At 35.4% G+C, this 14,471-nt stretch overlaps 1 protein-coding gene across 1 annotated transcript; it reads left to right on the top strand.

Moving 5' to 3' along the window:
- Positions 4,400 to 13,843, top strand: LOC109720809 (putative methyltransferase NSUN6). The gene is made up of 13 exons (XM_020248137.1): positions 4,400 to 4,727; positions 5,323 to 5,680; positions 7,038 to 7,185; positions 7,508 to 7,645; positions 7,876 to 7,938; positions 8,793 to 8,914; positions 9,181 to 9,391; positions 11,542 to 11,732; positions 11,840 to 11,940; positions 12,033 to 12,114; positions 12,441 to 12,505; positions 12,925 to 13,046; positions 13,415 to 13,843. The coding sequence occupies exons 1-12, from the start codon at positions 4,426 to 4,428 to the stop codon at positions 13,037 to 13,039; spliced, it is 1,896 nt and encodes a 631-aa protein (XP_020103726.1). The 5' UTR covers positions 4,400 to 4,425; the 3' UTR covers positions 13,040 to 13,046; positions 13,415 to 13,843.

Below are 14,471 nucleotides of genomic sequence, written 5' to 3'. Positions count from 1 at the left end.
ATGTTAGATAGCGGTGTTTTACGATCTAATATTATATGCTTTATCTTGCATCTGAGTTCAATACCTAACTTGAAATAATCGTGGAAAAATAAATAGAAACAGAGATGAGACAATTCAAACTCAGGACATGAAATCTAAGGAAAAAGACACCGCATGCAATAGCAAATTAAGTTTTTCGTTGTTTACACTTAAAACTGCATCTGATACCATGTTACCCAAAATATCAATATGATAAAAAAAAAAACAACTCAGAAAATAGTCATAACAATGGCCTCTTGCTATTGTACAAAGTGAAGTAGCTGTTCTTTAAAGAAGTTTAAGCAGTCAAATAACGATGTTGCGTAAATTTATATTTAACATTAATAAAACTTCGGTCGGTAACATTTTCAGATCATAATCGGTTCTTGTTTTCAAAACATTGCCCAAGTTGATGAAAATGTTAACAAAACATTGCCCAAGTTGATGAAAATGTTAACAAAACAGAGATAAAGAATGATATTGTTAACATTTTCATCAAAATCTATAATAAACTGTGGTCGGTAACATTTTCATCAAAACATTGCCCAGATTTTGAAATAAACTGTGGTCGGTAACATTTCATCAAGATTAAGAATGATATTTTTAATATCTATATTCAACATTCTCTCTTATATTTGAGCTCGAAACTTTTTATCAGATTTGAGACACAGACTTAAATTAAATGAAAGAAAATTATTTATGTTAAGAATTTAACATAACTCGAATTTAGAATCTTCTGCTCTGATATCATGTTAAATTATATGGAATCTAAAATGTTGATGCACCAAATGGAACCTCCAATTGTTTTGTGGGATCAAATCGATCCATATGTCTCATCCTCTTTTGAGCCTAAATATCATATCCTTCCAATTTCCAATCTTATGAACAAGCATTTCAAACACTAGTTATCTCTTGGAGGGAGGATAAGGAATGCATGACATTTTGACTAATAAAAGCTTTAAGTTATCAGAGAATGATATTTTTAATATCTATATTCAACATTCTTCATTACGTTTGAGCTCGAAACTTTTTATTAGATTCAAGACACGGACTTAAATTAAATGAAAGAAAATTATTTATGTTAAGAATTTGACATAACTCAAATTTAAAATCTTCTGCTCTGATATCACGTTAAATTATATGGAATCGAAAATATTGATGCACCAAATGGAACCTCCAATAATTTTGTGGGATCAAATCAATCCATATGTCTCATCCTCTTTTAAGCCTAAATATCAAATCCTTCCAATTTCCAATCTTATGTAGGAGCATTTCAAACACTAGTTATCTCTTGGAGGGAGGATAAGGAATGCATGACATTTTGACTAATAGCCCTGGAGTGTGTTTCCACTTTGATTGCACTCAGTGTATCTCTCATAAGATATTGCATCAATCACACTGTACTTATTTGAATAGAGTTAATATTTGAGAAAGTAATGAATATGCAATTGAAAACTTTTGGTGTTTTTTATTGTACTTTGATTGTACAGGCAACACCTCGCATGAAATATTTCATTCGTTGACGATGTCGTGTTGACGCCAAATTTCGACCGTTAGTTTGAAAATCAGATGATAAGCTCAGTCATTCGTAGAAGATGATCGTGAATCAAGGATAACTTTCTTATTCTCCATCAATATAAACTCTATTCGGTCTTAGAAATGCTGTCGTTGCATCGATCACGATGTAAGCATTATTTGAATAGACTTATTTGAAAAGGTAATGAATGTGCATTTGAAAACTTTTGGTGTTTGATTGCACGTCGATTGCACATGCAGTACCTCGCATGAAATATTGGTTAGTTGACGACGTAGTGTTGATGCCAAATTTTGACCGTTAGTTTGAAAAATCAGATGATAAGCTCCGCCATTCATAGAAGATGATCGTGAATCAAGAGTAACTTTCTTATTCTCCATCAATATTAGCTCTATTCAGTCTTAGAAATGCTGCTTTGAGTAGAGTAAGTAATTGGGTAAACTTCAAATATCCCGCTTGTGGTTTCACACTTTCTCACTTTAGTACCCTGTGTTTTAAAGTATATCAAGTAAGCCCCTGTGGTTTCGCACTTTCTAACTTTAATATCTTGTAGTTTAAAGTGTATCAAATTAGTATCCCGTGGTTTCATTTTTTTCTTTTTATTATCCATTTTACTAATTTTTTTTGTTAAATCAGTAACAAAGTTAAAATTAAAGGATACTAAAGTGAATATTCGATAAACCTAGGTAGGGTATTTGAAGTTTTTTGTATATAATTTGACGAAATATTAACGGAGGAAAAAAAATCAGTGACAAAGTTAAAACTAAAGGATACTAAAGTGAATATTCGAAAAACCTAGGTAGGGTATCTGAAGTTTTTTGTATATAATTTAATAAAATATTAACAGAGTAGCTGACAAAAAGAGAAAAATGAAACCACAGGGTACTATATTGATGCACTTTAAACCACAGGATACAAAAGTGAGAAAGTGAGAAAGTGCGAAACCACAGGGTAATAAATTGATACACTTTAAACCACAGGGTACTAAAGTGAAAAAGTGCGAAACTACAAGGGTGGTATTTGAAGTTTTTCCAAAAAATAATATTATAGGAATTAGGGGATAATACATCAATTGTTTTGAAAGTGTCTGATTGAATTGAAATGTCAATTTTAAAAAGCCAAAAGGACCTATTTGAGGACTTTGGTCCCATATTTTACTTATGCTTTATATTACATTTTTCAATTTGTATTTGATAAAGACTAGAGCCCAAGAAATCCAAATTAAAATTCCAAACTTTAAAAAATAGAAGCATCAAATTTTGAGAGGGCTTTTATTTGTAACAACACTTTTACAGAAACTTCAATGGGGCCAAGGAGATTCAAATAGCTTTTTCATTTATATAATAACTACAACAATCTCCATCTATAGTTATAAAAAAGGTACGAATTATGGATAACGTTTTTGGGGCCATTTCGACCGATTATTTTTGTTTTTATTCGATCATTAATATCTCGTTATAGAGAAGCTGTTCGACAAGACAAATCAAGCATATGCTGATTTGATGTTAGTATGCTTATTATTCATGTGGAGATGTGACTAAATAGTCCTTAATAACAGATCCAATATGAGCTAACTTAGGCAAATTTAGGCAAATACAACTAAATTAGATCCATGGATAGCACATTGCCCTAATTTGCCCAAGAAAAATGGTCCCTTGATTCCAAAGATCAAGTTGGGCCATAGGAGCAAATAATCAGGGTGTAATCGATTCAGTTCGGACCGATTTTTAGGCAAATTCCACGTTATACCGAAATTTTCGGTATTTATACACAGAAACCAATCCAAACCAAACCGAATTAATTCAGTTTGGTTAGGTTTGCAATTAATTTTTAATTTTTTTTGTTTTTTATGAATTAATTTATAATCTAAGATTACAAATTGAATTATAATGAAATCACACAAAAAAAAATTAATTATAAATATGAAATTTTGAAAAATGTGTTGATATATATATATAATCAAGATTTGATCATGTATATTAAAATTTTAATAAATAGTTTAGATAAAACATGCAAAAAAAATATTACTATTTGGTCTTCGGTTTGGTTCGGTTAAGAAATGTATTCAAACCGAAAACTGAACTTTAGTAAATTTTGAAACCGAATCCGATAGTCTTATTTGTTTTGGTTGAATTTGATTTTTGGTTTTGAACAAAGCCGTGTGCATCCTTATAAATAACCATATTTGGATTGTTCTTTTGTTTCTGCTTTTGGCGGTAATAATTTCCAAGCATTTAAAAATAGAATACATCTAAAATTTCTGCTAAGTAATAAGCCGAACTGATGTGTTGAGAGCCTGAGAAATAGAGGCATCAGCTTGAAGCTTCAGATTCCATACGAGAGAAAGGTTATTGATTTCGGATTTCACTCGGTAAGGGGTGTGTTTGTTTCCATGCGAGTTCCATGTTGAAGTCGCCACTTCGTGGAGCTCGAGATCGCCGGCATTTGGATGACGCTATGATCTCGGTAGTCAGTGGTAGTCAGTAAGGACCGACACGATCCGCATGTGTGAGACAGTCACACACGGCGGCGAGCTCGGGTGTGGGCGTGAACTCATGACTTTGCGATCGTTACACGCAAAGTCAAGTTCACCTGATTGAATAGAACTCTCACTGTCTTTCATAGAGTCAACTTCGCGAGCGTTACGCATAAAGTCTAGATCTCCTGAACGGACGGAACTCTCACCGTCTTTCCTAGGGTCGAGCTCGGGTGAACAAACACGCCCTAATTTCAAGTCCAACACCGGTCGTTCTATTGGATCGTGTTGTGGAACTGGTGCGGTGACTTACCCGATCCGCTATAAAACGGGTCGGATTCGGGTTTAAACTTAAACTCGAGCGGCGGGTCGGGTCGGGTCGGATCGTGCCCTCCGAATGAAGAGAGCGAGCGCGAGCTTCTTCTCCTCCCTACTCGGAATCCGAACCTTCCTCCTCCTCCGCCGCCGCCGCCGCCTCTCCGCCGCCGCCGCCCCTCTCTCCTTCTTAAGACGATCATCGTTCCCACATATGGTGTCTTCTTCTTCGTCGTCGTCTTCTTCTATGGCGAAAGTGGCGGAGGAGGCGGCGGAGGGGAGATACAGCTACAACCCGGAGCTTCGATGGAACACGCAGGTGGAGGCGTACTTCGCGCACGCCTACGGGGCCGAGCACTTCGCCCGGATCTCCAAAGCCCTAACGTAAGCGCCGACCCTCGTGAATCCGTTCTATCTCCTCTTTTCTCCTCAAAGAGTCGATTATTGGATGTATTTTTAGGACTTTAGATGACAATTTTAGGGTTTTTGCTATTTCTAGTAATGTACTTACGCTCAGGATGTAGTGTGGGGAGAGATGAGTAAGGGTGACGGTGATTACAATCAAACAACAAAACTGATGGAATTAGCGATTTGAATAACTCATGTATGATTACATGATTTCGCTGCAAAAGTTGCCTATGGAACATTACAAGTTTAACGGCATTTTAGCACCTACATTCTAGCGCAGATCGAGAAAAACCCTTATTTTTAAATTTTTAGTATGTTATAAAAGAACAGATTTTTTTTGTTTTCTATGTTTTCACTTTTCGCAATTTTTGGATATTAATTTTTTAGCTCATTTACTGCATGGTAGATTTGAATCAGATTGGGGGATCCAAAATATGAACATCTGTAAGCTTTTGAACTAATCAGCATATAAAAAAAATGGTGGTGTAAATCCTAGTGAAATGAACTTGGCATTGTAGTCTCATTTTCAACAATCTGATCTATAATTGTGTGCCATAATGTGTATTGCTAGGCGACCATCTTGCTACTCTTGTATCCGAGTGAACACTCTCAAGTCCTCTGTCGATGCTGTTGTGGAAAAGCTAAAGAACATTCTGGATGGAAATGACATGTGTAATGGTATTGAAGCTAATCAAGTAAATAATCAAGAAAGAGTGTCTAATTGTAACAGCACTTCCGGGGAAGCAGAAACACCTATTCAATTTTTAGGAAGCTCTCCCATATCTAAATGCCAATATCCCGGTCTTGATAATGTTGTATTGGTTAGAGGTTCGGGTCCACACATTCTGTGCTATGATCTTACCGGCGAGCCTATGAAGGAAGTAATCGTGAGTCGAAAATGTGCTGAAGCGGTTCTCCGAGGGGCTCAGGTATATCTTTTAGCTATAATTTAATTGTTGTAATATTGTGTTGCAATCTAAGTACCTGTAAATTATATTTTTATTGAAAATTATGCTTGCTTGGTAAAATTTCCCTCTGTCACGTTCTTTTATGGGCATTAGTTGTATAGTTGTTGTTAAATATCTAGAGCCATGCTGATGTATCTGAAATGCATTTTAGATGTATGCGATGTTTCTTTGAAAATTAAAATTCTTGGAGAAGAATTTGACTCATACCAATGCCATCTGATAAGTATTACTATGTGATATGTTCCAGATATGAGCAGAGCTATGCCATGTTTAGTGAGGACATGACTTTATTACATCATCAATTAAACAAGTTATACTTAGATATGTAATTTATGGTTTTTTTTATTATGCATGTACAATAGTACATGCTTCTCAGGTAGTCTATGTGCATGTCTAGGACTTAATATTTTCATTATCTATATGCTCAACTCTTACTAAGAGATTTTTACTCATTAGTGTCCAGAATTTCAATCGTTGTATCTACTCACTCAGCACAAATGATTCAAAAAGGCAACTATATTATGATCAGATTTGAAGGGCAATTCCATCCACTTCATCTGGTGGGCCCCATTCTTGTCAGCCCTTATTATTATTTGTTCATAGTTAATTGCACTGTGGCCACTGATGTGGCTTAAGAAGGGTGATTGTGCCAATCTATATGCCTGTTTGACTCCTTGTCACTCATGAATCATAGATGCTATTTTCTCTTAGCGAGTAATTCGTTCTATGTCCTTCAAAGTATTTCCAAATTAGGGGCTTTTATGTATACGTCCCTGCAAAATTTCTATATAACCCCGTAAAACCTGAATTTCATATATACCCTTCGCAAGAGCAATTATTTACAGTTTTACCCTTGTCTTAGGTTGGTTAGGCATCAAATTAGCAATTATTTACAGTTTTACCATTGTCTTAGGTTGGTTAGGCATCAAATTCATGGGGGAAAGTTGGTTTGTGTTACACAAGTTTTGCAAGTTTTTGGAAGGGCGTATATAAAAGGGAAGATTGTTAAGGAAAATTAACAGATTTCAAGGCTAGATGGTTGATTGACAGTAATTACGAAGTTTTGCCCAGTTTATTTTAAACTTTAAAGCTCGTGTGACAATCTGCAATTGCGCTGATTGTCAGGGGTATCTGGCTTATTTTTTCCCTGTAAAAATTCAAATTTTGCAGGAATATAGGTAAGTAGATAATTTTCTAGTGTTATATTCATAAATATCTTATGAAATTAATAGCCATATTATAAATGTGAAATTCATCTCTGTATTTTCTGAAGATTTGAAGAGTCTTGGCATTTTGGGTGGTTGTGCTTTATGTGCAGGTATATGTGCCAGGTGTGTTGGCTTGTAGTTCACATGTTGAAAAAGGGGACAAGGTTGCAGTATCAGTGGCTATTGAACAGCCTGTTGAGTATGGTGGGTGGTCGGTTGGTTTTACGCGTGGGACTGTTCTACAGGGACTACAATCAGGCAAGTGATTCTAGCCACTAATTGCCAGAGTTGCTGGGGACTTATCTAATTAAATTAATCAATTTCGTTTCTTGTTAATATGTTGATACCTATAACAAATTAAACGTTCTTCCGAATTTAAGTTTTTTCTCTGTAGAACAAATAAATCCAGCAATCAGGTGCCTTCCACTAAAATTTAAAAGCAAATATCAAAATAGTAGCAGTTATTGTTCTCTGTAGTTGTTGGTGAGTGCGCCAATCATAGAACACATCTTTATTCTGTGAGTCACTTGTCTATGTATATTAAACTGATCATATCTAATTGGTTGTTAAAATATGGCAGATCCCCTTTACCGAGAAAGAAGTGGCCTGTACATTGGGCAAGGAGTCACTTCAATGTCGAGGGCTGGCATCTTCCGTGCATCTGAAGGAGTTGGAGTAGAAATGGAAGATAGAGTATATAAACTTCCATCCTTTAATGGTATGCACTTACTGGATTTTTGAAGATTTCCACTGTTATATTGTTTATAAATAATCCCGCTATAAATGACTGAAATTTTGATGTATGAACTTTTCATAATACAGAACAGCTTCCATTCTTTAATCTATGTTTCACCTTATGTTTCCAAAGTTTCTCCTTAAGAAAACAGTAAACATTTCACATTGTATTCTACTCAATCTTTCTGTGACGTGCTTCATTTTCTTAATCAGATGTGCTTGAAGGAGAAATATTTCTTCAAAATTTGCCCAGCATTATAACTGCTCGTGTTCTAGGTATGAATTGAAAAATAATTCGCCTATGAGTTCTTATGTACTTTTCTTGTTGGTAGATTTATCTTAATTTCCTCCATAAGTGGATTCTCTGCTGCTGTGTTTTAAGATCCTTATTCTGAATTTCTTTGCTATGATATCTCATTTTTTTCTGGGTGGTGATTATCTTCAATTAACAGAACATGGTGCTAATACTCTTTCCAAAGCACCTTATTACTGTCAACAATGATTTAGAATGGATAATGAGGAACTTCATGCTGCCAGAGACTAGATATTGTTATTCTCTTTTGCTGATCGATCTCTTTGACGAATCCTTTATGTTATTTAGAAGCTACATCATTTGAGCTAGTCAAATTGATATTCATGACTGGCCCTTAACAAGCTTACAGTGTCCACTTCTCAGTAGCATTGGGGGTCTACCATCCAAGTGTCCGATGTCAACTGTATACTGACTGGGACAGGGAGTTGGCATTTTTAGTTTGTTCACGTACTATAAAGTAATGTAGGCACACATTCTGTAATAAATACTTTGATGGATGTTTTATTATTTTATGCATATCTAGCCAAATTAATATTAGTTCAATTGCCAGGAGAGACTACATGTGAAGGGGAAAGTGTATGATTCTTTTTTCCCAAGTGATAGATTACTTGTCAGCATGCATCTTTCACATTGTTGCTCTACATTACATAATGGGTGACTGTAAGTTCCAGGAATGCAACATTAATGATATTTGTAAATCTATAACCTGAGCATATTTATTGCTTTATAGGTACCTTTTGATGTTTATGGTCATCATGGATTAAATAGGCTCTCTTATTGTCTACATGTTTTATTTGACTTTACTTATTTGGCATAGATCCACAGCAAGGAGAGCGGATATTGGACATGTGTGCGGCTCCAGGAGGAAAAACAACTGCAATTGCTATCCTTATGAGGGACAAAGGAGAGGTGGTTGCCATTGATAGATCTCACAATAAGGTAGACCTATTGCTCCTCTAAGATCTTGAATTTTCTGTCCTCTTAATGATGCTTAATCTTATAAAAAAAAAAGTATTGTGTTTATATTTATGAAAATCTATCTGAAATTAGTCTTGTAGTGGTTCACCATTAAAGAACTACCTCCTTTTTTTAACTTTGAGTGGCTAATACCTGGAACGATATATAGGGAGAAAAAATTACTTGTTTTTTCTACATTATTATATATTGTAATTGTTTAATTAAATCATGAAACATGCAATGTTCAGGTAATGGAAATTTTGAAGTTGGCTGCTGAGATGGACCTACATTGCATAAAAGCGTATAAACTCGATGCTCTTAAATCTGTGCGGAGGACTAATGAGGAAACTGATGTTGAGGCTACTGTAACAGAAGATGATAAATCTTATAAGCCTGCAGTTGGTGATCAGGTGTCTAATACAGAAAAATGCTGCCCCAATTCAAAGATTGAACAAAATGGTAAAAGCATCTAAATTTTATAATTTCTTGTTTGTATTCACAGCAAACTAGATGCGTTCTAATAATCTTGATTCTGCAAAAGGAGATCATGTAGATACTTTGCTGTAGATCTCATGATTGAAAACTATATGCATTTTGATAATGTTGATTTAAAATTTTGAGATCATGCAGAAGCTTTATTATGATTTTCCTAAGTTTTGTTCTCATTTTAAACTGTCTAGAGCTACTTGTGTACGTAACTGATCAACACAAGCGGGTGCATATACTGTCACGCCCCGAGACCGCTACCAATTTGGTTCGATCCGGGCGCGTCGAACAGACGCCGGACGGACAGCACCTCCCCTGTCCGCCCAAGGCTAAACAACAGGATCATGTACAACAAGTTCCCAGGAAATCAACTTGAATACATACATGATCAAAACAATAGCGAGGGCACAACCAGTGCCGAACATTACAAGAGCAAGCATCACAAGCATAAACAAGTGAATAAAAGAGAGATATAACTATCTATTACATCACATTTGACATTCAACATTTACATCCATTCAACCTTTAATACAACTTGATTACATTTAAGCTTCCAAAATGAATACATAATGATATCACATATACAATAATGCTAGCTATCCAAAAATACATCATATCATCTATAACCATGCACCGAGGGTGCTCTAGTACAATAGAAAGCTCTACTAGCTAGCTAGGTGGCTACGCCCTTACCGCGATCACCTGCCGGTCCGCTCACGTGTGTACCTGTACCCAAACACCACACGGGGTGAGAACTATAAAAATATATGTTCCCAGTGGGTTCGGCCGCCGACTCCGCCGATTCTCCCACTAGGTCTAAGCTGGCACAGATAGATAGATAGATAGATAGATAGATAAGATATTGGACTGCAACTATGGCTCTATTGTGCCATCAGATGCAAGCAATGCATGAATATCAACTAGCAAGAAGCTATTATCATGATAGTAGGCTTATTGCTAAGTTGATATTCATGCATTGCTTGCATCTGATGGCACAATAGAGTATAGTTGCAGTTCAATATCTATCTATCTATCTATCTTTCTATCTATCTATCTACTGTGCCAGCTTAGACCTAGTGGGAAAGATCGGCGGAGTCGGCGGCCGAACCCACTGGGAACTATATTTTATAGTTCTCACCCCGTGTGGTTTTGGGGTAAGGTACACACGTGAGCGACCGGCAGGTGATCGCGGTAAGGGCGTAGCACCCTAGCTAGCTAGTAGAGCTTTCCTATTGTACTAGAGCACCCTCGTGTGCATGTTATAGATGATATGATGTATTTTGGATAGCTAGCATTATGTATATGTGATATCAGTTATGTATTCATTTTGGAAGCTTAAATGTAATCAAGTTGTATTAAAGGTTGAATGGATGTAAATGTTGAATGTCAAATGTGATGTAATAGATAGTTATATCTCTCTTTTATTCACTTGTTTATGCTTGTGATGCTTGCTCTTGTAATGTTCGGCACTGGTTGTGCCCTCGCTATTGTTTTAATCATGTATGTATTCAAGTTGATTTCCTGGGAACTTGTTGTACATGATCCTGTTGTTTAGCCTTGGGCGGACAGGGGAGGTGCTGTCCGTCCGGCGTCTGTTCGACGCGCCCGGATCGAACCAAATTGGTAGCGGTCTCGGGGCGTGACATATACATTCTCTAAAGCATGCCTGACCATCTGCATAGGAATAGAATGTACAGCATTATGCTGGGTGCGCTGAGAAACACCAAGCACTTGGTGCTCTTCCACCTCAAATTCAATGCCATGGTATTCGAAGTGGTGATTCATTCCATTAGACATAATCTAGACTATGAAGTTTCAAGCTTTAAGTAGTGTATCAAATAAACACTTGTAAATTGAAGAATCTTATTATGGATGATAGTATTCCTCATTTGAAGATCAGTCATTAAACTTGATCAAGAGGGTAAAAATATAACCTAGCAAAAATGAAGCTGAAAAAAGAATACAACTAATTCTGGAGTTTTCTACACCATGGAATGAACTAACACCTTATATCACTCGTTAAATAATTCAATTTGAGTCCTTGATTCTTGTATTGCTTGGCCTATTACTAGTAACCAATCCTTCATGCTCTTTAGTTTTCAAGACTGCTACATTCGTTTCAGATAGAAAGCTTCTTTCCAAGGCTGACCTTATGAAGAATGCTCGAAAAATGAAAAATGGACCAGGAAGAAATAATAGCATGGGCGGCAGAGTTGAAAAATCGAAGGGTTTTATGCCTAATAGTTTTGATCGTGTTCTTCTTGATGCTCCATGTTCTGCGCTTGGCTTGAGACCTCGACTATTTGCTGGAGAGGTAAGATTCTTTTTGGACCTTTTACATCTATATCCCTGTAAAAATCTAGTTACATATATAACCCTATGGTTTGTCCAAGTGATGAACGATATATTGCATGTTGGTAGGAAACATTGGAATCATTGAGAAATCATGCTAAATATCAAAGGAGGATGTTCGATCAAGCCATTCAACTAGTTCGTGCAGGAGGTGTAATTGTATATTCAACGTGAGTCTCATTCTCAAAGCTTGAATTTGTTTTTTTATCTTGACTGAGTTTATTATTAGCAACTTTACATCATGCTTTATGGTTTTTTTTAGATGTACCATAAACCCAGGGGAGAATGAGGCTTTGGTTAGATATGCATTGGATACATACAAGTTTCTTTCACTAGCATCACAAGTAAGCTCACTCGCTAACTTTCATGAGAAGCTACACCATCTCTTACTTGGCATTATCTTTATTTATTATTTTGTATATATATATATATATATATATATATATATATATATATATATAGTCAGTTATAGGCGATATTGTAGTCATAACATTGTATAGCAGCTATATAGTGGTATATGTTTAATGCATGTGTCAGGGCCCAAATAATTTTTAATGTACTCTCTCTCTTTCTCTGATTTTTTTTTTCTTTTTCCCCCTTTGCACTTTTGAACTTCTTGCCTAATCCCTTTATTTTCTTTCTCAATTTTCATGTGATCATGAAATTTCAGCAACCAAAAATTGGAGGACCCGGAATTGTTGGTCATTGCGAGTTGTTCAAAGAAACATATGTGGAGTGAGTTCCTTTCTCTTCCTTTTGTCTTCTTTTGTTAAGTCACAGCTCTGTTCAATTATGTCTTTGTTCTTCTTGAATAAGTCTCCTTGTTGAGCTATGCACGAAATATTTATTTTGTATTGGAGATTTAATGTTTGTTGAGAATAACTGATTGGTCGTCCCTTTTATCTAGCCGATTACTTGTTACACTTCTGTGGAATTTTATCATCAAATTTTAACAGTTAACTGGATTGAAAGGCTATATTTTTTTTATGTATGTTACATACTAATTTCAAATTTTAATTTGTCATTTAACTTTGCCTAAACTAAACATGTTCCAAAATTATTGCAGTTAGGCCCAATTAAACCTTAATGTAGAGATTCCTCGTCTGGTTTTGGTCATCTCCGAACTGTTTCCTTATGCTATTTTGTCGTAACAGGGGATGGCTGACGAAAAGCGAAGCAGAACTTGTTCAGAGATTTGATCCATCGTCTTCAATCGATACTATTGGTTTCTTCATTGCAAAATTTGATGTTGGCCCCAAAGATACATAAGTGCAGGGTAAGTTTTGTGCGTATTTAAACATTGATCTCATTACGTTGCCTCACTATCTAATATTTTCACTTTCATAAGATTTGTATGCTGAGGTAATAGATTATTATTATTATTATTATTTGAGTTTCTTCCTTTTCTACTTCTTTTGTGGAAGTTGCTAGTTTGCTTGTTTTGCCTTAACATTTTCCATAGCTAATTGTATTATTTGGATTAAAATTTTCCATCACTTCTTCGTGTTTATTATGCAAAAAATCACTAAATTTATGAAGTTATCCTGGGATTAGAAAGAAGATTTATATCCACCACAAAAAAAAAAGAAAAAAAAATCCCTGAAGCAGGATAATACCTAATATTATTCTGTTGTTCTCTTTCAGGATAATGAGTTTCACAGCTTAACCAAATTGTTTATCGCAACGGGGAATGACCAGAAATCAATTGCAGGGGCACATTACAGAGGTGGAACATCTTTCATTTTTCCGCGGACATCTTTTTTCTTTTCTTTTTTCCTCCGAGGATGATCGAAAGATACCGAGAAGGGTGGTAGAGATGAATACCCCAAATCTAGCATCAAATTACACACCATATTAAGCACCGAGGGATTGTTCAGTGAGGTTCTGTGCTGAGGAGAAACACTCGCAGAAGCACGAGAGATTTTGACCTCTTTGATGACTTGTGATTTCTTGTATTTTTCATAATTTAATTGGGTTGGTTAGAGCCCTTAATGATGTCTCTTTATTTATACAAATATGATGTGATGCAACATGATATTCAATAATCTTGAATAAGCTAATTATGTCTCTTTATATCAAACCACATATATATAATATATGTATATATAGTGCGTCTGGTATACTTATGGAAGCATGGAGCGCTCCGTGCTTCTATTTTGTTTTTGATGTTCGGACTTTCGAATTGACGATCGGCTCCGTTAGACTTGATCTAGAGTATTTGAAGTATCTAGAAAATAAATTTTGCGATTTTTCGATATCATTTGCCTAGTGATCGAAGTAGCTCAAAATCAACGGCTGAAAATAAAAATCTTACAAAATACGAGGATATGACATTAAAATTTTAGATTAAAGTTATTGATCTTGTTTTATATGGTATAAAGAATTTTCTATCAAAATTTCATACGATTTGGATATTTCTACACCGTTAAACTTGCAACCGGCTCACCATGGTCATTAAAATTATTGATTTTGAGCTCTTTGATCACTAGGCAAATGATATCGAAAAATTATAAAATTTATTTTCTAGGTACTTCAAATACTTTAGATCAACTCTAACGGAGCCAATCGTCGATTCGAAAGTCCGAACATCGAAAACAAAGTGGAAGCACGAAGAGCTCCGTGCTTCCATAAGCATACTAGCCTACTATATATATATATATATATATATATATATATATATATATATATATATATATATATA

The sequence above is a fragment of the Ananas comosus genome, linkage group 1, assembly GCF_001540865.1.
Source record: "Ananas comosus cultivar F153 linkage group 1, ASM154086v1, whole genome shotgun sequence".
In the NCBI taxonomy this organism is placed as follows: domain Eukaryota; kingdom Viridiplantae; phylum Streptophyta; class Magnoliopsida; order Poales; family Bromeliaceae; genus Ananas; species Ananas comosus.
This window is presented reverse-complemented; position numbering and strand designations above follow the sequence as displayed.

Coding starts and splice junctions, on each gene's coding strand:
- LOC109720809 (XM_020248137.1), top strand. CDS start 4,426: ATGAAGAGAGCGAGCGCGAGCTTCTTCTCCTCCCTACTCGGAATCCGA. Junction 7,646..7,875: donor TAAACTTCCATCCTTTAATG/GTATGCACTTAC, acceptor TTTCTTAATCAG/ATGTGCTTGAAGGAGAAATA. Junction 12,506..12,924: donor TTCAAAGAAACATATGTGGA/GTGAGTTCCTTT, acceptor TTGTCGTAACAG/GGGATGGCTGACGAAAAGCG.